The sequence below is a fragment of the Lissotriton vulgaris genome, chromosome 1_1, assembly GCF_964263255.1.
Source record: "Lissotriton vulgaris chromosome 1_1, aLisVul1.2, whole genome shotgun sequence".
NCBI classification, from domain to species: Eukaryota; Metazoa; Chordata; class Amphibia; order Caudata; family Salamandridae; genus Lissotriton; species Lissotriton vulgaris.
In genome coordinates, this window is record NC_141685.1 from 971,475,442 (window position 1) to 971,501,768 (window position 26,327).

General features: G+C 42.7%; 1 protein-coding gene across 1 annotated transcript in view; it reads right to left on the reverse strand.

The window, feature by feature from the left end:
* Nucleotides 1–20,788: 20,788 nt before the first annotated feature.
* Nucleotides 20,789–26,327, reverse strand: part of LOC147748314 (uncharacterized) — a 38,017-nt gene continuing 32,478 nt past the window's right edge. Inside the window, exons 6-7 of the mRNA XM_086960129.1 lie at nucleotides 25,116–25,205; nucleotides 20,789–22,331 (exon numbers count right to left, since the gene is read on the reverse strand). Coding sequence (XP_086816255.1) covers nucleotides 20,989–22,331; nucleotides 25,116–25,205 — 1,433 coding nt within the window. The 3' untranslated portion in view covers nucleotides 20,789–20,988. The remainder of the gene's footprint in view (nucleotides 22,332–25,115; nucleotides 25,206–26,327) is intronic.

The following is a 26,327-nucleotide window of genomic DNA, read 5'->3' on the forward strand; positions in this document are numbered from 1 at the left end:
CATTATTTGGTAGACACAGGGAGATTAAGTGTTGCCCAGAATCACCTGATGTTGAGCCGACACCAAGGCTCTTTTTTAAAATCATTTGCGGCTTCCCATTACTTCTCTCTGCATGTGCGCCGTGCTTTATATTTCAGTGCGGAGCCCACTTTTTGTCTCTGCTAATTAGTTAGTTTTGTTTCTCTATAGTAGAGGTGCTTATCTCCGCAATGTGCACTACTTTTATATTATCCCTGCCTCCACCGCTGTAGTGATTAATTCATTACTTGTCCAGATGTGCCAGTCTCTCACCACCCTCCCACACAAATGCAGGCTCTGCAAAAATGTATAACAGGCAAGCAGCAGGTGTTTAAGGTAGGTGGCTGCACTACAGAGCTCAGTGTTGTGAGTTTAAAAAAAAAATTGCTTTGATTCCATTGTTGCTTCCACCCTCCCATCACCCTCCGACACAAATCCAGGCTCCGCAAAAAGTATAACAGGCGAGCAGCTGGTGTTTGAGGTAGGCGGCTGCACTACAGAGCTCGGTGTGCTAACTTTTTAGGGCTCGGCCTACGTCACCACTGCGTCAGCAGTGGGGCGGAGCTCCGAGCCTTATTGTTAAGGGGCTCAGAATAGTGAAGTAAAAATTCCTCAGTGCGCGAGAATGTTCATGGTGTTGTGTGCCATTTGCATGGCAATTGGTCCTCTCATGGCTGTATTTTTGTAAGGCTTCACGCAATAGGCCCTAGGAAATTTTCTCTCTGTACTACCTGCATATTCCGTGCTAGAACGCGCATGAGAATCCCATAAATTCCCAATTACCAGATGTCAGGGTCCGTTCGCGCATTCACAACTCTGTAGTTTTCTTGAGCTGTAAGTGCGCGCATGCTGTCTCCCCGGCCAGGAGAATGCCATAAATTCTCAATTACGAGCTGTCAGAGGTGCTGGTAATTGAAGGCAGATGCCAGGCTTTTCGCGATTTTGTGCCATTGGGAAAGCCATCTTTCTTTTAACCTTTTAGTATGATTTGTAGTAGTATATAAGTATTTGCAGTGCTCATTACACAGACCTGTATTCATCCAAATCATACAATTATTGTGCCTAGGCTACCATTTTATTTGCAAACACACTGTCTTCATATTTAAAAGGTTACTCTAGCACATTATTAACAGCATCCACCACAATAATTTTAAAGTCCGACCAAATATTACCACCAATGAACATTTTGCGCTGTAGTTGCATCACTGTTTACTGCTTTCGCCAATATACACCTTATTTGACAGCAATCAAAACCAGCCTTTAAAAAAGAATAAACCTATTTAAATTCGGCTGAATGCCACTGATGTTCAACATCAATTGGCAAGTACAGGATTTTTAAGGGTAGATGTTAACATCAAATGAAACGCACTGTTGTGCTGCCAAAACTCAAGGGGATGGTCACTGGGTCCAACCTTACCCCACCAACTCCCACCCAAAAATATACAATTTCAAACAATCTATGAAATATGATGATGTATTTTGGAGAGAGAGACGGCCAGTGATGCTCGCTTCTCAGTGCACTTTCCTTACTGAAGCATAAAAGGTCCACCCTCCTTTGCATTAGTGAATAAAGGGTCCCCATTCAGGTCTATTTCGGAAGTAAACCTCGGCACGTTGCTTTCGGTTACAGAAGCACAACAGGCCACTCCGTTACGTCCAGGAATAAACAAAGCACTTTCAATTCTGGACTAAAGCAGAGCAAGATTCTTTCCCCTACTGAGTAAATCAGTGCTGGTTCCGTTTAGGTACCGAATAAAACAGTGCACACTCCAGTCTATTTAATGACCAAAATGCGCAGATGCATTTCCACTGCTTAGGCAAACACAGCATATTGCTACACAATGTCGACAAAATGGTGCTCGGTTTTTCTTTTAGGGAATATAACAGTTGACAATTTGTTTACATTTTACACGAAAAACGTGTGCATTCTTTTCCCATTTAGTGCTGTGTGCAGCTGTGTGCTGTAGAGTGCTGCGTGCTGTAGAGTGCTGTGTGCTGTCGAGTGCTGTGTGCTGTAGAGTGCTGTGTCCTGAGAAGTGCTGTGTGCGGTAGAGTGCTGTGTGCGGTAGAGTGCTGTGTGCTGTAGAGTGCTGTGTGCTGTAGAGTGCTGTGTGCTGAGAAGTGCTGTGTGCTGAGAAGTGCTGTGTGCTGAGAAGTGCTGTGTGCTGAGAAGTGCTGTGTGCTGAGAAGTGCTGTGTACTGAGAAGTGCTGTAGAGTGCTGTGTGCTGTAGAGTGCTGTGTGCTGTAGAATGCTGTGTGCTGTTGATTCCAGAGTGCTGTGTGCAGTTGAGTGCAGAGTGATGTGTGCTGTAGAGTGCTGTGTGCTGTAGAGTGCTGTGTGCTGAAGAGTGCTGTGTGCTGTAGAGTGCTGTGTGCTGAAGAGTGCTGTGTGCTGAAGAGTGCTGTGTGCTGTAGAGTGCTGTGTGCTGTAGAGTGCTGTGTCCTGAGATGTGCTGTGTACTGTAGAGTGCTGTGTGCTGTAGAGTGCTGTGTGCAGTTGAGTGCAGAGTGGTGTGTGCTGTAGAGTGCTGTGTGCTGTAGAGTGCTGTGTGCTGTGTGCTGTAGAGTGCTGTGTGCTGAAGAGTGCTGTGTGCTGTAGAGTGCTGTGTGCTGTAGAGTGCTGTGTCCTGAGATGTGCTGTGTACTGTAGAGTGCTGTGTGCTGTAGAGTGCTGTGTGCTGAAGAGTGCTGTGTGCTGTAGAGTGCTGTGTGCTGAAGAGTGCTGTGTGCTGTAGAGTGCTGTGTGCTGAAGAGTGCTGTGTGCTGTAGAGTGCTGTGTGCTGTAGAGTGATGTGTCCTGAGATGTGCTGTGTACTGTAGAGTGCTGTGTGCTGTAGAGTGCTGTGTGCAGTTGAGTGCAGAGTGGTGTGTGCTGTAGAGTGCTGTGTGCTGTAGAGTGCTGTGTGCTGTAGAGTGCTGTGTGCTGTAGAGTGCAGAGTGCTGTGTGCTGTTGATTCCAGAGTGCTGTGTGCAGTTGAGTGCAGAGTGATGTGTGATGTAGAGTGCTGTGTGCTGTAGAGTGCTGTGTGCTGAAGAGTGCTGTGTGCTGTAGAGTGCGGTGTGCTGAAGAGTGCTGTGTGCTGTGTGCTGTAGAGTGCTGTGTCCTGAGAAGTGCTGTGTGCTGTAGAGTGCTGTGTGCTGTAGAGTGGTGAGTGCTGTAGAGTGATGTGTGCTGAAAAGTGCTGTGTGCTGAGAAGTGCTGTGAACTGAGACGTGCTGTAGAATGCTGTGTGCTGTAGAGTGCTGTGTGCTGTAGAGTGCAGAGTGCAGAGTGCTGTGTGCTGTTGATTCCAGAGTGCTGTGTGCAGTTTAGTGCAGAGTGATGTGTGCTGTGTGCTGTAGAGTGATGTGTGCTGAAGAGTGCTGTGTGCTGTAGAGTGCTGTGTGCTGAAGAGTGCTGTGTGCTGTAGAGTGCTGTGTGCTGTAGAGTGCTGTGTGTAGATAAGTACCAACAGTCAGTACAGAATGAGTGCAGAGTGGCAGTGAGTGCAGAATGCTGAGTGCAGAGTGAGTGCACAGTGAGTGCAGGGGCAAAGTGAATGCAGTTGCAGAGTGAGTGCAGGGTGAGTGCAGGTGCACAGTGAGTGAGTGCAAAGTGAGAGCAGGTGCAGAGTGCAGAGAAAGTGAGTGCAGAAAGAGTGAGTGCAGAAAGAGTGCAAGTGCAGAAAGAGTGCAAGTGCAGAATGACTGCAGAGTGAGTGTGACTGCAAAGTGGCTGCAGTGAGTGTGACTGCAGAGTGAGTGTGATTGGAGATTGAGTGTAGAGTGATTGCAGGTGCAAAGTGAGTGCAGAGTGAGATCAGGTACAGAGTGAGTGCAGAGTGAGTGCGAGTGCAGAATGACTGCAGAGTAAGTGTGACTCCAGAGTTACTGCAGCGTGAGTGTCACGGCAGAGTGACTGCCGAGTGACTGCAGAGTGAGTGTGACTGCAGAGTAACAGTGACTGCAGAGTGACAGTGACTGCAGCTGTGAGTGTGCAAGGTAAACAGTGTGTGAGTATGTGAGTATGCAGGGTGAACAGTGTGCAAGTGTGCAGGGTGCAAAGTGTGTGAGTGTCCAGGATGAACAGTGTGTGACTATGCGAATGAACAGTGTGGGTGTGCAGAGTGAGCAGTGTATGTGTGTAGGGACACTGTCTGAGTGTGCGGGAGACAAACACTAAAACTAAGTTCACCACACACATACATAGGACCACACACAAACCCACACACCACATGCACATACAACACACACACATACCACACCCACACACACTAAACACACACCAGCCTCTCACCAGCACACACTCATCACTACACACAAAAAAACACACAAAACAACACACCTCCAGCCGTCAGTGCATACTTTCACCAGGCACAAATACCAACAGCCATCAATGTACGCTTTCACTAAACACAAACACGACAATGCATCAGTGCCGCAAATCCACCACACACACAACACACAATGTCAGTACATGCTTTCACCAAACACACACACACACCAGCAGCTGTCACTGCACACTTTCATCAGTCACACACAACACCACCAAAGTTCACTCTTTCAGTAAGCACACTCATCAACAGTTGTCAGTGCACTCTTTTACAAAGCACACGCATTACCATCCATCTCTGTACGCTTCACAGCCACACAAGCACACACACCACCAGCCATCACTGCACAATTCCTACAGGCACACACATCCACCACCCATCAATGCACCTATCAATTGTTAATGTATCCACCATAAAATATTGTAGCAATCGCTCTTTGCTACTCTTTACCTTTTCAAGATAATGCGTTAAAGCACAGCACACACACACACACAAATACAGCGAGTGCAAACATCAAGGTACACCCGTATTTAGTCAAAGGCATACTGCATATTCCATCGCTTTCATTAATTGGTTTTTCCTTGCATGCATACTCGGTTGTATTTATTTGTAAGTGTATTTGTTTGCAGCCACGCTGATTGTTCTACTATTATGCTGAGCACCTTCTTTTCGGAGATGCTACTGGTAGCTGGTGAGGTAGAATTTACAGCAGAGTAGTAAACTTTGAATTTTATTTACTAAGCCTCCACATTCTTTGCATCATCGCAGAGAGTATCTGGGAGCAACATAACGAGGGAGATACAAGTAAAAAAAAAAAAATTGTTCTTTTGTAATGTAAGTGGTGCTCATGTAAAGCGATGCAATCCCTTCAGGTCGAGTTAGTGCTATATAAAACTGCATAAAAACGTGTGCTTCAAACAAGAAGGGGTGGGAAGAGCATGGAAACTAATACTGTTCTTGTGTATCTTGTTAATGGTGACGTCACCAAGCTTTGTCCGGAGAATGTTTTGCTTCATTGACCCTTTCATTGGGTATAAGAGAGACCCTTCACACCCACCGTCTCCACTTACCCCCGGAGGAGCAATTACCTTCTGTGGCAGGGCGCCATTCACTGCTACTTAAAGGTGTCAGCTTAACACCAACCCAAGCTTCTTTTGCTGGCAGTCATTCCTAAAGTGTTTTTGCACAGTCAGGCCATGTGTCCTCTGCACCGTTAAGTCAGTGCAGTTTTACTGTTTTCCAGCCATGTGCTTTTGCTGATAACAAACATCCAAACCAAATCCAGTGGATATTTGTGGCACAGCAAATAAAAAGGTATGGACTGCAAGTCCCATTTCCTATATCTGTACCTCTGAACTGTGAATGCCCAGTGATGCTCATTGTGGTATGAATCAAAAAACATTTGTGATGGAATTTAATGGCCATTTCCAATTTTCACTCATCTCCTAAAATGCTTTACTTTTTTACACATTCTATTTTATTTTAATCCACATATCTTCATATTGTTAGCCTTTCATCTTTCATTTACTTTGTTTCTTTGCTTTAGAAAAACTCATGTAACTTCGTATAATGCACACAACTCAGTCTCATACTCACACCACTATCTCACTCTCTCACACACTAATACAGCATTTATACTGTTAGTTCCTGTTATACCTTTCAACACACTTTAAATACAATAACTTTAAAATAATAACCAAACACACTCTCCTCCTCTTCTACACTATCTTCTACATACACAACCACAGCTTATTTATACATTTATAACATTATCTCCCCTACTATCTCTCTTTCTCACATGCTATTTATGTGTTGTCAACAGTTCTTTACCACCTCATACACAAACTACCTATCCCTCATTCTTACTTTCTAATTTATACACCTCTCACCCCTATCTATTCACTATACCACATATTCACAATACACCAATACACTACACAACACACGATTCCAACCAACACAATTCCACATCTAATGATTCAAATTCAAATCACATAATTCCACAACAAACATACATCCACTCCACAGCAAAAAACTAAACATAAATAAGTAGCAAAATAATTTACAATGCCAAAAACTAAAAATTCACATATGCGCGATCGATTGCACTGCAAATGCTTGTTTGTAATTTATATTGGTTTATCAAATTCAATAGTGTACAACACTTTTTAGAATCTGAAGTTTATCCTCGTAGCTTGTCAGTTCTCCTATATTCTTAATAAACCACTTACTGTACTTGTTGCATGATCAGCCTTTAGATTTTGACAACCAGTGCTATATCGAAGCCGTTTGTACATATCAAAAACAAATTCTCAAACTTCCTTAGATCCTGATTTTAGCTTAATAGATACAATACAAAAAATTGTGGCCTGGCTTGTGCTGAGTAGAATCAATACATAGATAGATGACCATGACATTCTATCCACTTTTCAAGCTGGTTTTCGCCCCCATGTTAGTACTAAAGATCAAGTTTTCAGGTTTATGATGATTTACTGGAGTACTGTGATTTTAGCTGGGGGACTCTATACGCAGCATTCGTAGATTTAAAATCAGCGTTTTATCGGGTCCCCCGGAATAAACTATGGGATACATTAAAGGAATTAGGGATGCCTCTTGAACTCCTACTTATTATTATTAAACTGCATGAGTCAAATCATGCCCAGGTACGTTGGGGCCAACAGGGCCAACTAACGGATCGTTTCCCAGTAAGCAAGGAGGTCTGGCAAGTGTGCGTTTTGGCTCCTACCCATTTCTCCTTATTTATAAACAAGGCTGTTACATATTATACTACATACCCCACTGATGCACCTATTCTTGCCGGCTCGAAGGTACCACTATTGATGTTTGCAGATGATACCTTAATTCTGTCCAAAACTCAATCAGGTCTGCAACGTGCCCTCGACAGATATACCGTTTTCTACTATGACCACGAGCTAGTAGTAAATGCAGATAAAACAAAGTTCATGGTTCTATATAAACATAAAATAGTGAAAGGAAGAGTGGATATGAACAAGGCCGTTTGGAACAAACTGACACCTTTACATATCTGGGTGTCACTACGGGCAAGAGGTTGTACTGAAAACCCCAGATAGATTTATTGGCCCTTATGCATAACAAACTTGCAGGAGCCCTACTGAAAGAGCATCGACTTTCCTATACCAAACCGGTAGGGCCTGCACGAATGATTTATAAAGGAAAAATCAGGGCATTGATACTCTACAGTGCAGAGCTCTGGGACTTTGAAAATGTAACTCCTTTAGTTTTAGCCCAAAACAAGTTTTTGAGATTTCTAACTGGTCTTTCTCAATTCACTCCCCTTAAACCACTTCTCCTAGACCTGGGATGTAATACATTTGAGGAGATTGCTGGGTTTCAGACCCTTAGCTTATTTGAGACGGCTTTGGACAACGCCGGAGCTACTACCATATGCAAATGCACTAAAACACATAAGAGAAGTAGATACGTCATTTTAAAATAAGTGGCTGCAAATAATTAAATGCACACTGGTTGATATGGAGCTCAGCCATCTGTGGGAAGACCCAGTAGGTAATTTGTTCCCATGGAAAAATTATTATAAAGCAATATATTGGGACATGGTTGACCTTAAGTCCATGTCACTGGTGAGCAATATCTCTCTGACAGGCATTTTCCTGGATCCCAAGTACGAATTTAGGTCCGAAGCATATTGGGATTTTATTGCTAGACCACGTGACAGGAAATTATACCATCAATTTAGAGTTGGTTCTCTCCCCATAAAACATTCACGTTGTGGGGGGCTTTTGAGGGCGCTGGGCAAGATGGCCACGTTTTAGCGCAGCTCGGCCGACTGGAGAGACCATCCTTTTAGGTATCCTGTGAATCCAGCCATTAATCACCGCTGAAAAGCACGGAAATTGCCAACGATCCGCCAGCGCCATAATATTCGCCGTAAAATATCGGCTTTTGAACAGCTGCAGGAGCTGCGGGTGGCGCACCTTTCCGCCGGCCCGACTCTCAAAATGGCGGCCTAGATATTGCAGCGGAGCCTGGGACATTTATTTCGGTGGAGCGGAGCGCTGCGATCACGGTACGGCATCGAAGACTGGGGGCCCGGCCAGAAGACCTTGTTGACTGCAGTGTGCCAGTGAGTTTTGGGCTGCGTGGCATGTGTGGACTGCCTGCTGTGCTGCCACCCGGCAGCTGCATGCGGCTGGCCCCCTCGGTGATCGGGCGCCCATAAACGGTGGGGAGCATTGGCCCTCTCAGTGTATCCTGCAGGCGAAACTTTACATCACTGTGCCCGACGACATTGCTGTTGTGCCTGGTGGCAGCGCCTTTGATCTAGCATGAGTGTGGGCTGCTGATCCGGAGCTACATTGGACGGGCCTGACTCTGGGCCTAAATTGAGCCTCTCGGCTGAGTGAGAGGCACAGTCTAGGGCCGGCGCTCCACTGCCTGCGGACAGTTTGTCAGCCATAGAAAAAACGCTTGCTGCAGTCCAAAATAGTCTACAAAGTATAGACAGCAAGATTGATACGCTAAAGCTGAGAATGGACCATATGTCAACTAAATTGGACAAACATGCTCTGCGTCTCGGTGAGGCAGAAACACACATACTGGACACAGAGGACGGCTTGCAGCATGTGACGGCGAAGGAGGCGGCAATGGAGAAGGTGCTCGAGGCTATACAACTCAAAAATGAAGATCTTGAGGCTCAATCGAGGCGCAACAACCTGCGCATTATGGGGCTGCTTGAGTCCACGAACACTTGGCGCAGAGAAACTATCACCTGTGTTGATAGTTGAACGTGCTCATCGCTCCCTGGCTGCCCGACCGCATTGAACTACATGGCAAGTCTAGAATTTTCACCACGCCGAAATCTACACTGGACTATGCCAAAATGCTAAAACACAAACCCAGGGCCTCTTCCAATTAAGACGATGATGACGCCGCTGCAGGCTCGCAGGGCACCACGGACTGACACCTATGCTAGACTACTAAGGCTCTAACTGAGGATATCGGTGTGGCCCTACCACCTGGTGCTTGATCGTGGGCAAGCTTGGCCTTGAATTGCGACAATGTTTCCATTCGTTTGGTGGTTTGGGACTGGACCTGGCAGATAAGACTTTTTTTTTTTCATCATAACGGTCTTAGGACTTTTGATTGTTATTCCTGTTTTGTGGCGACTCCCCTATCATTCGGGGCTAGAAAGTGAAATATATGACTTCGGTCACCTCCAGAAACATCTGGGAGGGTCTTTGCGATCCTGTGCTTCCCCGAGAGTGTTCCCCGTTGTTGATATGACCATTTTTTCTCTTTGCGGGAAACTGTTTGGAGGGTTTTGGAATGGCTTTGGCTGGTTGGGAATGCTGAAGTGGGTGGGGCATTCGAGTGGGTGGGGGGATAGGAGCTTGGGGCGTTGTGGCTGATAACTGTGTTAAATTGGTACATGTTTTGTGATGGTACAGTAATTTCGAAATGTGGTGCTTATCGCCTGTTATTTGTGTGCAAACTGGATGGCCCATGAGAAAATTGTTTGTTTAACATGGAATGCGAAGGGGTTAAACTCTCCCCCAAAAATTAGACAGACACTAGCCTACCTGGACCGCCACAACATCAAAATTGCATTTCTGCAAGAAACTCACCTCACTTGGAACACTGCAGCACAGATAAGAACCAGATGGGCAGGTTACCGTCAGGCCTCCTCATACTCGACCTACACTAGAGGGGTCCTCACCCTCATCAAGAGAAACTTACCCTTCACTATGATCCGAAGCTGCACAGATGGTGCGGGCAGATACGCAATAACACACGGTAAACTTGCGGGGTCGCTCATTACATTGGTGAACGTGTATGGTCCTAATGCGGAAGACCCTGATTTTTGTGAGAGCATTATCTCCATTCTACGGGAATGGCCAGAGGCCACCATACTATGGGGCTGGGACCAGAACACTCATTTAGACCCGAGCAGGGACAAATCAAGTGGGGTAGCTGGTCACTCTCCTAAGTCTGCGTGAGTTATCAATGAAGGAATGGCAGAACTAGTACGGTCTGATGTATGGCGCCTGCGCAATCAAATAGTCTGGCAGGTACACATGTGTCTACTGCTCAAGCTAGCTGGTCCCGCCTAGATTACTGGCTAATGAGCAACATCAGTACCACCTAGGTTTCGGATGTGGAAGTGCTTCCCAGAAAACTGTCTGATCACAATCCTATTAGACTCGAATTGCACATTCCACAATCCTTTGCCCGGCAGTTCATGTGGCGATTTCACAGTGATGCACTGCTAGATCCTTCTACACGCACACTATACATGAGGCGACCACACAATACTTTGCATTAAATAGGGGATCAGTAGATAGCACAGCCACTCTCTTGGAGGCCTTCAAGGCCATGATACGTGGGGTGTGTATTAGCACAACCGCAGGCATTCTAAAAGACATACGTGGACAATTATCTCAGACTGGGCATAGGCTGCAGTGTCTTGAGCATGACCATGACCGTTCCCCTACCCTGGCACTCCTCGCCCAAATCCAGGAATCTACCACCAAATATAATAAACTAGCAGGCAATGAAATTCGTTACCTTTCCAAGCGCCATGTTGCTCGTGCATACGGCGAGGGGGGCAGACCTGGCCACAAGCTAGCGATTAAAATCAAAACCAGTGAAAACACATATACCATTACAAGGATAACTGACGACTCTGAGACAGACCATTATTCCACAAGAGACATAGTCCGGCAATTCCAAGCTGCATACAGACATGTCTACATCAAAAACTGGTGCACAGGCTACGGAGCTCTACAACCATCTCTCCGATGTCGCGCTGGAGTGTTTATCGGACGGACACAGAAACTACCTCTTCCAACCTATTACTGAGGACGATATTAAAACTGCGATAAAATCCCTTCCAAATAAAAAAGCCCCGGGTTCTGATGGACTCACCAGCGAGTTCTATAAAGAGTTCGCGGAGGAAATGACACCCTATCTCCTTGAAATGTATGCTGAGGCATACAATGCTGGCTCGCTCCCTGCGACGCTCCGCGAGGCCCTCATTATTACTCAGTCAAAAAGGATAAACTACCTAATCAGTGTGATTTCTATCGCCCGCTATCCCTCATAAACACGGATGCAAAACTCTTGGCAAAGATACTGGCTGTGAGACTCACACCATTGATGCCCCTTCTAGTGTTGCCGGAACAGTCCGGCTTTATACACGAGAGATCCACGTCGCACAACCTTCGTACGCTGTTTCCAATGTACCACATTCTCAATCCCGATCTTTCGGCTGCGATGCTCGATGCTGCCGAAGCCTTCGACTCCATAGAGTGGAGTTAACTTTTTAGTATCCTTAGACGGATGGGTTTTCCACCACTTTTTACTAATTGGATAAGACTGTAAAACGTCGCCCCTTCGGCAAGGATCCGTATTGAAGGCATCACCTCAGACCCCATTCCCATCCACAGAGGGACGAGGCAAGGCTGCCCCCTTTTGCCGCTCCTCTTTGCACTAATGTTAGAACCACTTGCATGTATTATCCGGCAGCGGCATAGAGCGGCTGCGCTCCAATTCGCTCACCGCCCTGTTAGCATCTCGCTGTATGCAGACGACATGCTGCTGTTTGCAAGGGAGCCACAGACTTTTCTACCCACGGTGCTTAGAGAATATATCCGCTTTAGCCGTTTATCTGGGCCCACCATTAACTGGTCTAAGTCACTCGTTGTTCCACTCACTGTTTCCACTTCGCCTCATGTGCTGGAAGTCCCTTTATCGTGGTCAATAGAACCGGTGAAATCCCTTGGATTGTAGGTCGTGGCCCAGATGTTGTGATTCGAGAAAACTATGGAACTGCTTGCACGAAGCTAGAACAAGTACATAGGTGGATTCGCCTGCCGTTGTCACTTGCCGACCGTATGGCACTATAAAAATGGTCGTTCTACCCAAATTCCTTTATCTTTTTAATAATATCCCCATAACGCTGCCCACCACGTTGTTCAAAACGATCCGTACGCTCCTAATTAAATTGATTTAGGCTGGAAACAGGCGCGAGTGAGTTTGTCGACCCTTATTTTGGATTATGATAGGGGCGGTTTTAGTGTCCCTGACTTACACCTGTACTACCTCTGTGCACAGGCTCAGTACGCATACTACTGGTACCGTACCCTCGATTGCATACCGCACGTGGCTGTGGAACATGACGACGCTCACCCGGTCCCTTTAAGTTCCATACTTACCCACACACGCATAGGTACTCCCCGCTCAGAAATCAACACCATTGACACCACTATTGTTGCTTGGCAGACACTGGGCCGTAGAGAGGGCAAGCTCCCGCTGTATTCTCCACTTATGCCATTGAAACATCACGCTTTGATCTCGGTCACACAGGAGACGGGGGCTATGCGAACTCTAACCCTCACCGGCATTGATAAAATGCAGGATCTGTTCCCAAACTGCAGCTTTATGCAACCAAAAGATCTCAATTATATCCGAATCCAGACACCTCTCTTTGTCTTTAGTGTCCATAGGCTTAGTAAGGCACTACAGGTGCACTACCCCACGTTCCTGGAGGAGCCTCCAACACTGCAGCCCCTACATGCTCTGCTTGCCAGCAAGACGAAACATAAGTTAATGACTAAACTATACCGAGCAGTGCGGGATGACACCCCACTCCCGCACAATAATAGTCTGGAGCACTGGAATAAGAAGCTAGACCCACCACTTACACTACAAGATTGGGAATATTGTTGCCTGCTCACCAAAGCACTCACATCTAACAGCAATCAACGCATAATCCACTTCAAGTACTTACATCAAGTCTACCACACACCCTACAAGCTCCATAAATGTGGACTTAGAGACCATGATAGGTGTAAGCGATGCAACGTCCCAGGTGTGGACTTCTGTCATGGGCGCTGTGGTGGAGTTTTGGAAAGCTGTGATCACCATATTACATGACATGACTAACCTTGCCCTAGAGTGCTCCCCACAGGTGTGTTTGCTGGGTCTGGTTCCATCTCTGCGAGGGGTGCTGAGCAGATTCATCAAAATAGCGCTATTACTAGCTAAGCGCAGGGTGGCAATGTGTTGGGAAAGTTGAATTCGCCCTTCAACCACACTATGGATAAAAGAATTGGTGTATTGTCGTGAAACTTTGGCCTTATACGCTGAAGAATTGCCCGCTACGTCTCGACCCAAGGATATTTGGGAACCGTTATCAAACTATCTTAACTCGCAGGACACTGCTGCAGAATCTGACTATGAGACATAGAATGGCCGCCTAACAGCATATTATCAGCACATGTAACCGCATTTCACGGTTCATTGATTACCTTGCATTTATGCATTACTGTACCTTTTTCTGAATGCTGCATTTTTTGTTTTATTTCTTGTTTGACACGATTCATAATGCTATGTATGTATGTTCCATGCATCACCATCAATAAAGTAACAAAAAAAAAATATTTCACTTCAAAATGGCAGAATGCATTAGATACCAAATTCCCTACGTGCTTAATGATGGAAGAGTCCATTATCCACATTTTGTTTGTATGTCCTGCATACAAGTGCCCTAGACATAAATGGCTTAAGACGATCTGTCTAAATCTCAGCACAAGGTCATGCCAAACAGCGCTGCGTATTTTGAAAACTGAAATTCGCGAAGATTTAGCAATAGCAATGGCAAAGTTCCTGAGTTGGATGTGGGACATCCGAAGAAACAGCTTGAAGGTTATAGCCGATATTGCTCCGCAATAGTCATGTTTCATATTTAGTGTGGGGACTTCAGTGTGCACTAATTCTGTATCAATAATCCATTTATTATGCTGGTGTCTTACACTTTATGGACATAATAATCCTAGTGATTACTTGAGTACTATCATCAAATGCCATTATTTTTAACTTTTATAATATTTTTTCAGCATTCTTAATCTTACATTTTAACAAGAAAAATGATTTTTTTTATCGTTGTTTGTCTTCTATGGAATCCTAATTGTAATGACATTTTATGCACTGTTGTGTCTTTTATGATTGAAAAATATCGAAATAAAAACTAAACTTGAAGGTACACTATCAAATACAAAACTGCAGCAGTTGACAACTACCTTTGGGCAATAATGGCTTAGAAGGTTATCATCAACAAAAGAGTACAGAAAATTGGTGGATAAAAGCTGCTCACAACTGGTATGCGTCAGTACTGTTTTCAAGTGTCAAAGACACCTACTTACACACTATTAAATCTTAATATGTACAAGAATCCAAGACTAAGATGTTTTCTGCATAGATTAGCAAGAGCAGTTATCAGTAACCCATGTTAGACTCAGATTGTGAAGTACTAACTGAAAAGTCGTAAATAAACATAGATATATGTTGTAGGTTAAAGTCAGGTTTATTCATAACACCCTCACCATCAGCTGTCAATAGCAGTAACTGAATACATAAGAATGCTCTTCATCTTAGCATTCCAGGTTCCATGAAACCTACCTAAGATAGACATAGAAAGCATACTACACATCCTCTTTCTTATATTAAGATTATACTCGCAGGTGTAATACAAATGAAACACAAAATAAGCAAGCATAAGAATTACATTTCAGCACAAAAATATCAAAATAGAAATAAACCCATAAGTGAATGAAGAAACTTTTTAAGAGGTGTAATCACCGAGATAGGTTGGCACCTTCCTAACACGTGAACTTGTTCTTCTTGAAGATACCACTGCGCCACTAGTAGAGATGGTCCGATTGGCACAAACATCCATATCAGGATTACGTTTCTTTACAATCGCAACACGATTCAAGTTCCATATTTTACCATTTTCCAACTTCACAGAATTATTGAAACATTTGATAACTTTCATGGGACAAGAGTATTTGGACCAGGTCAAAGAACCAACAGGAGCCCTGACCTTAACTTCATCCCCAACTTCAACTCGTCCTTCTTGTACCCTTTTTCTTTCATCAAAACACTTCTTATTTTTCAAACGTTGTTCTATCTCTCTCACTCTCCATTCACCAATACTATTATCTTTTACCCCTTTTCCCCAGCACATCCAAGCCGGACTCAAACTGGTATTGGGAGTTCTTCCTTTAAACAGCTCAAATGGAGTTTTCTTGGTTGTCATCTGTGGTGAAAACCTATGCGCCAAAATACATTTCTGCAATTCAACCTTCCAATCTAACCCATTAACTCTTGAAAGCTGAAAGTTCTCCTTTATCACCCGGTTAAATCTTTCCACAGTCCCATTCGTCTCTGGGTGATAAACAGAAGATCTTTTATGTCTAATGCCACAGGACAACAAAAAATCAGCCATCATACCAGAGCAAAACTGAGGACCATTATCAGACAAAAGAGATTTAGGAAAACCCTCCCTTTTAAAAATTTCCTTTAGAAAGTCAATAACAGAAGAAGAGGTTACCTCTGAAACTGAAGAAATCTCAACCCACCTTGAATAGAGATCAATCACCACTATCAAATAGGGGGTACGATGCTCACCTGAGAGCGGACCAACAATATCCATGGCAATGTCCTCCCAAGGTCCACTTGGGAGATCACGACAGACCATAGGAGCAGTGCGAGATACCAAAATTTTATCGCTTACTTTACACTGCAAACATTCACGCACTTCCCTTTCAATTTCCAAATCCATCCCTGGCCACCAAAAAGAACAACGAATCCTTTCTTTGGTTTTTACAATTCCCATATGTCCTTGATGAGCCTCTTCAATCAACCTTTTCCTCAAAGAACTTGGAGGAATCAACTTAGAACCCCTTAAAAGAACACCATTCTCCACAGATAACTCATTCTTGACCAAATGCCACACCTTAGACAGACCTTTTTCAAAAACAGTATTGTTCATTACAGAAGCAATCACACCAACGATCTCGCAATCTTTTCTGCACTCTTCCAACCATTCCTCCTCAAGTATAACTCCAGAGGTAATTTCACAAACATTAACTGCACTTTCTCCTTCCATTTCCTCATTAACCACCTCAAAAGAATCATCAACAAGACGTGAAAGACAATCAGCCGATACATTCTCCACCCCAGGTATATAATCAATTTCAAAGCAAAATTCTTGTAAACCAATCACCCATCTTCTGATCCTTGAAGAAACATTATCCAAACCTTTCACCATGAAAATCTCCCTAAGTGGTTTATGATCAGAACAAACTTTAAACTCCTGACCCCACAGAAAATTTCTGAACTTATTCAAAGCCCAGAATATGGCCAAAGCCTCTTTCTCAATCACTGAATAGTTCAGCTCTGCTCCTCTCAAACTTCTTGAGGCACAGGCAATAAGCTTCTCCTGTCCATTCCTTCTTTGTTTTAGAATTGCTCCCAAACCCTTTGAACTTGCATCAGTGATCACATAAGTGTCTTCAAAAGGAACAAAAGCTTTCAAATCAGGAGCCGCAACTAAATCTCCCTTGATGTCCTCAAACTCACGTTGACAAACATCCGACCACTTAAATTCCTTATTTTTTCCCAAAAGATCTCTCAAACTCCCTGATTTACCAGCTAAATTTCTGATAAACTTTCCATAATATTCCACCATTCCAAGAAAAGAAACAACCTCCTCCTTATTCCTTGGTGATGCTAAGTTACTTATTGTATCAACCAGCTCTTTCTTTGGTGAAATACCAACTGCAGATATGGTATGACCTAAATAATTCACTTCAGGAACTGAAAACTTACATTTTTCAAATTTTAAAGTCAAACCTGCATTTTCTAACCTTTTTAGAACTGTTCTTAAAATTCTATCATGCTCCTCTTGATTCACACCATAAATCAACAAATCATCCTGATAGCATTTCACCTTTCTTACACCCTTCAAGATGGATGCCATCACACGTTGAAAAACCGACGCAGCAGACACAAGACCAAACGGCATTCTCTTATACTTGAAGGCACCCATCGGGGTGATAAATGCCGTAAGATCCTGTGAATCCTGCGTCAATTCTATCTGATGATAAGCCTGTGTTAAATCAAGCGTCGTAAAAATCTTTGCATCACCTAAAGATGATAGTAACTCGTCAATATTGGGCAATGGAAATTTATCCACCACAACCTCCTTATTGAGAGATCTCAAATCACAACAGAGTCTTATATCGCCATTGGGCTTGTTTGCGACAACAATAGGAGCCAACCATTCAGTTGCCTCCACAGAAGTAATTATATCCTGTTCCTGTAATTTTCTCAATTCCTGTTCAACTTTTTCCTGAATTGCTATTGGAATCCTTCTGACCTTAGCAACCACAGGAACAGCATTCTTCTTTAACTTTATACAATGTTTATAGCCTTTAAGGCAACCCAAAACAGATTGAAAGAGTTTAGGAAACTCCTCCATAAATGAGTTATAGCTTGACACAACTTCCTGAATTTGAATCTGCGGATTTGCATTTGGATTGAGAATGACTCCCAACAAACGTTGATGTGGCCACCCAATTAAACAATCCCCCACTTTGGAAACATAAACCTTCCCAACTATGATTCTTTCCCTGAACTCAATAGCAGCATTAAAATATCCCATCATGCTTATAGGAGCACCTCCATACCCTCCTGCACATACATCCATTTTGGTTAACTTATTTCTATCCTTTAAACACCTCTCATAGAACTCTTTAGAAACAATTGTTATTCGTGCACAGGAATCAAATTTCATTTCCAGATCGATTCCTTCAATCTTAACCACATCAGTTGGATAATCCTTTTCTTCCTTATCCTTCACTTGACATATAATTTCCTTTATATCCCTGGTTACAATTTTCTTTTCCTTAGATTTACAAAACTTTACAAAATGCCCTTTTTTCCCACACCCATGACAGAGAAAACTCATCGCAGGACAGAACTTCGAGTTTGCCTTATGACCAGCTTTCCCACATCTATAACAAGTTACAGTTGACGATGAAGATTCCTCTTTGCCTTTCTCATATACAGAGGCCTTACCATCTTTCACCTCCCTGACCTGTGTTACATCCTCCTTCACTTCTAACTTTTCCACCTTTTCCTGAGACTTCCCTTTGTCATTTTTTAATTCATCAACACATTTAATCATGTGTTCAACCCTCTTGGCTATGCTTACCACTTCGTCAAGAGGCGGTTCATCTTTGAGCCATAATTCCTCTCTAATTTTATCTTCTCTGCATTTCAAAACCAGCTGATCCCTCAAACGTTCTTCGTTGGCAGGACCAAACTTACAAGTAGAAGATAATTTTCTCAAGGCAGTCAGATACTCCTCTATTGACTCTTCTTTACCTTGCTCCCTTCTTCCAAAATGATACCTTTCCATTATGGTACTAACACGAGGCAAATAATGTTTGTCTAGTTGCAGCAAACAGACCTCATACTCATCCAAACCTCTCTGTTCTTGATGTGACAATGCGGGTAAATTTTCTAGAACCTCCTGCCCTTCCCCACCAAGGCAATGCATTAATAAAGAGTATTTCCTCTCCGCACTTAAGTTTGCGCCGCAAACTCTCGCATAGTGCGCAAAAATCTTTTTCCATTTGCTCCATTTTACCCTTGGCTCACCTGGATCACTCAAAAAGAACGGAGGTGTTGTTACATTCTGCATTCTTGTACTTTGTACCACTTAAAATACAGTGCACCTCGTTTAATTTTCAATTTTCCTTTCTATTTGCTATAATGCCAATTTTATATTTCTTTTTATTTTCCTCACACAGCTATTTTTCCAAACTGCACTACCTTTACTTACTGCCTCAGGTCTTTACACAACTTTTTCAAAAAAAAAAACAACAAAATACTGCCTTCTCTTAGCAAGGTTTGTATATCTTACATACTAAGAGTCTTGACATGACCTTACTTCCCCCAACAAAACAAAAACGAATAAAAAATAAACAATTGCAGAGTAAGAAGAAAATAAATTATGAATATATATAACAGTTCAGGAATTTCTACGAAGCTTTCCTCACTTTTCCTTTTAAATTCAATAGACAGCGTCGCATCGTGTAGCAAAACTGCCGCGCATCTGAAAACATACACCTTCAATTTCACAAAGAGATGAGACCGTTTTAAATTGAGCTTTTCTTTTCTTTAGCGTGAAGAGAAACTCCTGTTCCTGCTCTCCAAATACTGACGTGTGCCCTTTGAACTCGCGTCTGAAGTCTCACGATGAGTCATTCATTTTCTCACCGACTCCCCTTCCACATTCCATAACGTCATCACATTAGAGAATACTCCGATGAAGAAGGAGCTCGCACCGCTGATTAACCGCCCAACCTGGATGAAAAACGGTAACCAATTTCACTGTTTGCCACGTTTTTAACTCCACAGCAATTTCTTTTCAGCGTTATGCTGCTTTACTCTCGCTGATTTCCATTCCTTTCCAACCCTAATCTCGAACACAGCCGCAGGAGAGGTCACAATTCTTTTTCCTTAAAGTGTCAAAAATTAAAAATAAATGTTGAACCTCTCTTTTTCACTTACAGCCGCAGGGAATGGAATTTCACCTTTCTTCACGAAATAATTATTTGAAACCTCTCATAAATCCTTCAGCACACTTCCTCTTGCTAACCAACTGCCGCTGGGGAAATCATTTAATCTCCCATTTAAATTAACTGCCGCCGGGGAAGCTCAAAGTCAGTATATTAAACAAAATTATATTTTGCAATATTCCTGTTCCTTTTTTTTATATAAATAAAGCCAATCTTCATTCGAATTCCTTCCAAAGTCAGTAAATTGCTTTAAAAAAAACGTGACAAACACTTAGCTTGATGTTAGGGTGTTCTTCCTTTATCCTTCCAGTCTATCCCGTCCTCGTCGCCAGTGAAAAGTCGTAAATAAACATAGATATATGTTGTAGGTTAAAGTCAGGTTTATTCATAACACCCTCACCATCAGCTGTCAATAGCAGTAACTGAATACATAAGAATGCTCTTCATCTTAGCATTCCAGGTTCCATGAAACCTACCTAAGATAGACATAGAAAGCATACTACACTAACATATCTGTTTTAACAGTTATGAGTTTTAAAGGAAAGAAATACCAAGTTCTGAAAAATGCAACCCAAGATTTTAGTTAGGATAAATATTTATGTTTAAAGACAAATTCCAAACATAAAACAATGACAATGATAATATACTTTATACAACTAGATTTCTATTTTGTTAAAACTTTCAACAATGGCAACTCAATGCGCGAGATCAAACCTTTTGTCACAGACAAGTTTCTAACTCGAAATTAGTTCGAGACTTTGAATCCTTTATAGCCTCACTGACTGCACTGGAGGCTGTTACTGTGAAATAACCATGACCACAAGCAAGAGTGGCACATGATTGGGAAACGGCCAGTAACCAATGTGAAGAGAACTGTAATAAATGTGGTTGTTATTGCTGTTCAAGACCTTTAGCAGTCTGTAGATTCATCAGGCCACAGATTCTCATATTAGCTGCCATCGAAGTACAATATCATGCCACATAAAGAGGGAGATATCTGAACAGATACATGAAAAAAAAATCACTTGAGGATCATCGCCAGCATGTTTATTTAGGTGCAAAACAATGGTAAAACAAAAAACCCTAGTGGCAAGAAATAAATAAATAGCTTATTACTGACCGGAAATGGAATAGAGTTGAGAGGGCTGTGAGGGATGTGTCTGGATCAATGCTACATGAGAGCAGCCATCTTTAAAAAGTGTAATTGATGTAAACAAGGGTGGGGCTAAACCAATTTAAATTGGACATCTCCTGCTACATTTAAGGAACAATATGAAAAGGAGGAGGGTGAAACGGCGGAGGAGGAAGGCTCGTTGTGACTGGTTGGTACAGCCAACCATAAAGGGTTCTGAGAGACAGCCACCTCCTTTCTAATAGCAATTGGTCTCATGCCACTCTGCTGGAGTGGGGGTGTAGAAAGTGCTGGTGTCTCTACACCAGCAGAGGAGAGAATGCCAGACCAGCTGCTACGTTGCTTTTCATTGGCTTTCCAGTAGTTCTTCACCGATGACGCACACCGGTGGCCAGTCACTGCCATGATCTCTCGCGTCTCCAGACCGGCATCACTTAGCAGCTGCACGGTTGTAGTTCGGATACAATGGTTTGTATACATTTTAGATAAGCAGGCTTGAACGCTGAGATTCTTCATAAAGTTACCAAGTGCATTTTTGCCCAGTGGTCTCACAGTATACCACACCTTTTCACGAATAGCTTGATGAGCAGAGAGTTTACGAGGTTGCAAATAAAAGCATGGAGCGCCAGGGGGCATTTTCGAGATGTACAACTTTAGTGCTGCTACTGGACAGGAGGGACTCTTGGGTTGTGCATACATTCTTCCCCTGAGGGAGGCCTTGCTCCTTTCAGAGAAACCATTTTGATTTTTTGAAGCCTCATAAGTGGGTGTTGCATATTCATGTCCATCTTCATCAGTTACTATAGCAAAAGCATCAGGCGGTAGCACCCTGAGGCCTTCGCGACCCCTCCGTGCTAGGTGTAACTGGACCTCAAACCAGACCTTGTTCAGTAATGTGCTTGGCTCTGTTACGCCGAATATTGGGCTCGAACGGAGCTTGATCAAGTCCTCTCTTGTAATAGCACCGTGTCTTTCTTTAGTGTGCTTCGCCTCTCTCCGCTTCCGTTTGATGATGCCAAGGAACACATTGTTGGCTGCTATGAAACTGGGATCGTGCATGATGTTTATGGCCCGGCTGTAGGGAGGACTGTTCAAGTACCTATTTATTCCAGCCCGGACACACACAAGACTTTGAATGTGATATTCTTCTCCCTTTGCATTTCTGACCTCAGCATAGAATGTTCTTAATAGCTGGCACAAGCTGTCGCTGCTTAAATTTTCAAAGGCCACATCACGCTTACTCTCTTTTAGCCAACCTTTGAAGAGGTCCACGGCCCACTTGGTCTGCAGCTTTGTTCTCAATTCATTTCTCTCAATTTCAAGAGAATCCAGCTGGTTTTCGTCAGCAACAGCATGCCGCTTTCGAGACAGGAAGTCCGCTGTTTCTGCTGGAGATGTCAAGTTGGCATCGGCTGTCAGTGGCACTTCATCCTCATCTGTAAAGCAAATGTTGAGTCGTTGCATAATTGTTAAGGCAGCACAGTTAATTGAAGATTTATCACAGCAGCAAAGTAAGCATTGCATAGATCTCAAAACAATCCTACTTTTCAACATGTTCTAAGCTCAGAAGGAATCAGAAACTGAAGTCTTTTTCTGTCAGTTATGGCCAGCATCCCAGTATGATGATAACCAATGGTCACCCCACTACAAGGTTTGCTGTATCATGATGGACTGAATAGCCAGCCAATAATGCTAGTTACTGGACCCCACTCACCTGAACGCCCAGGGATCATAACTAGCACTAATGACCAGCTCCAAGATTAATGCTGCCCCTAGTAAATCAATTTGCCAGTGCCCGTCTCCACATCGCTCTTGTCCCGCTAAAATGAGCGAGATTCAGCTCTAGCCTGTGTTTTCATATAATGAGTGCATTCTAGCAAATAAGATGGACTGTCTACACTTCAACTTTCTGAGGTATTTTTTTATGTTAAAGATTGCTTCGAAACACTGACCCCAGCTGGCTGCAAAGGCTCATAAAAAGGCAAGTACCGATAAAAACACAATATTGCACAAAGCCAGGAGGATAATAAGGCTATGTCAAAATCCTGTCTTTCTCCTTCCCTGCCAACCCTTACCATTCCTATCAACCCTTCACTCTATGTAATAGGACATCTGATGTGAAATGTGTCAGGTCAGTAAATCACAACCAGTGTGCAGCAGTGTAAAGGGTCGCAGGAAAGAGGAAGACAGTAAAATGGATGGTAAAATGTAAATGACAGGTGAAGGGAGACAGGGCAGATGGTCTTAGAGAGCAAGAAAGTGAACAGGAAGCAGGGTATTGGTGAAAAAGAAAAAGCTAATAAGCAGATTAAGATGATAGCAGGAGGAACTCTAATGTAGACTAACTGCTCACTTCAGAATTACAAATGATGTTCACTCAAAGTAGTTTTTTAGCACTTTCCACATAGTTTTATTGGCAGCCAAGTGTTTCCCGTTCCAAATTATGTACCAATATCAAATTATTGTATAACAAGCCCTTGCAATGCCAAAAGATCTGACATGGACTGTGATTATTTTGGCTTTGTCAATGCTTCCTTTTGTCAGAGTTTTAGCAAAATACTTTTGTGGTGCTGCCATGCCCTTGTGAAAGTAGAAAAGAAAAAAAAGAAATTAGCTTAAAGCATAAATATGTTTTGGGGTCTGAAAAAGCAAACATCACCCCAGCCCTGAAAGGATCTACTTTGTGTGAGGATGTGCTCCTTGTGAAAGGACAGAATACCATCACTCAACGATTAGTTAGCTAATGGCTGAAGTGGGCTGACTCACTGCCCTGTGCTTTGGGAGGTGAAAGAAAAATATGAATGACGAGAATCGACCAATGGATTAAGAGGGATGGCTGAAGGCTCTATTAGTATGGTATGTATATACTTTTAGTAAAAGCAAACGATCTTGGCTTAGACTATACCTAAAAATGAATTATGAGACAGCTGTGTTTACCACTCTTGTTTTTTAAAGTTATTTTTCAAACACAAATATCAATTTTTACACAGTTTGTACAAACAGCTAATATAAAAGTGTTCCAAACTATAGGCAGAAAGAGGACCAGAGTCAATGAGATAAGGAGATGCATTACACTAGGCTGTCAAGCGTGGAAGCTGGGAATAGGAACCAGGTCAAGTAGTTTGACAATGGACAACTTAATAGGTAGGCTCTTCTAAAAATTCATTTTCCTCAATATAAGTCACATTACATTTTCTCGATGTTAATCCCTCCTTGAAATGATGATGATGTTGCCCCCCCCCCCACACCGAAACATTCTGGTAGAGGCAGCCAAGAATGAGGATAATTTCTGAAAGAATAACCATCATGCATTGTGTAATGGGATGGACATATGAAGCATTGACTAATGCAGATATGTCTTACAACACTTTCTTTCTCAGGATGGAACTGGAACTCACAGATCACACCTCAGTCATTTGTGATGCTGAACAATTTGAATGGGTTTCTTAAATTATTAGTTTTGTTAAACTCAAATAAGGGGAACACGTGGTTTAAAAGGTCGACCCTGCTCATAAAATGGCGGAAAGGGTAGGGTTGGTGGATGGACTTTGGGCAGTAAGAGTAAAGTATTTAAAAATCCCACTCTATTGAGAGATCTTTGAGTGTTTTGGCCGCTTCAAAGCTTTAATGTGCTGGGATGCACACGTTTGTTCTTCGAATAAACTTTGTGGTTGCTACTGGTACTAGAGGAGTAACTTGGTGGCACCAACTTCCCTGGCCAACTGGTCCGGTTTCAAGTCCTTCATATGAATAGTTGTAGACGGGAGAAATTATTATGACATGTCAGTCAGAAAATCTATGATAAACCCAAATATGGGTTGTATATGACAGATTGTGGTAGAATGGCAGTGAACCCTACGACTTCATGCCTAGACTCTTCTGAATGGAGCATCATCATGGACTTTGATTTACAATTATTCGTGTGACCATCAAAAACATACCAATGATTATAGTGAAACATTGAAAAAGTCTCCCTTCTGCTTCGCAACTGATAGCTGGCCAACCCCACACAAACGATTTACAAGTGTAAGCCTTATAAGGAATCTCCCCAATAAAGGTTATTGTTCTAAAAGGTTCCCAGGTACTAGAATCACCTGAACAATCAATGTTAAAGGAGTACAACACACAGAGGAGGAGACAATTTCCCAGATGAAAGACGCAAGCACTCAGAAAATGCCAATTTCTGACGTTTTTAGTTCTTCAGAACCTTGATTACTCACCTGTTGGACTCTCGCTGTTTTCTCCTAGCTCCATGTCTGGATGATCCATGTCTGAAATGGCTTCCTCGTTTTTGATAATGACTGGCACAACTGTAGGGGGAAATTAAAGGTTTTAAGCCACTAAAATTAATATATGTCCGATCCGTGAAACAAGTTATCATTGATTCAAATATCAAAAAGCTGTAACCAAAACCATAACTTAATGCTTAGATACAAATTTTATTGGAATTTAAAAGAAATAGAGATGTATATAAAAAGCCAATATATTCAAAGGAACTGAATGTCGGACAGGGACTGTGCGTTGTGCAACAAGGCAATCTGATTCTACCATTTTTCAAACAAGTTCATAAAATGATGAGTGCCATTTTGTATTTTGTCTTACGATTCATGTTACATCGTAATGTTTTGCAGCTCCATGCTTGACTTCAAAGCTGCGTCTTCGTGGCCTTTCTACGTTTATAATAAAGAATTCTTGCAATAAAAGGGAGTGTCCTGAGAGATCCTTCTTCCTCCAGGTCATACTCAGACCTCTGCTTCCAGGCAATGTTGCAACTCATTATGCTAGCTTTGGGAAGACGTACAGACTTAGTTAACCCCCCCCCAAAAAAAAAACAATATTTTAACTTGAGAACCTATTTTTTAATGATCCATCATGCACTACCTCTTGACTAGGATCAGTTAAAATCAAACAAAAAAACTTCCTGGTTACTAGAAATAAAATAACTTCATAGCGGTACCATAAGCTATGGTATGACTGACAGTTCTCAGCTTCACTGAACAGAATAATTAGTTATACCACAATGGGTTTATTTAAATCTCCACTTACATTTAAATAGAATTCGTCCAATAATTGCAATTGTGGACTGCAGAGTTATCTGCTCATATACAACTGCTGAGGGAAACCGTATATTTCACTGAAATATGTTATTACTCAAATCAGAACACACAGTAAAAATACAAATAAAATAATTCTATGCTTCTCTTTTAATGGAAATATCACTTCTCATGAAACGTATATCAAAGAGTGGTTATCTGCAGGTTATGGGACGTTTCCTACAAGTTAATTGGAAAATGTGTAGGCACCAGTGATGTTCTGACTCGGGAAACACCCGTTACAACGAATGGATCGCATCGCGATACCATCGCAACGCAACTGTTACATCGCGCCGGGCTCCACAACGCATGCTATCCGTTTGCATGCTACTAAATCGC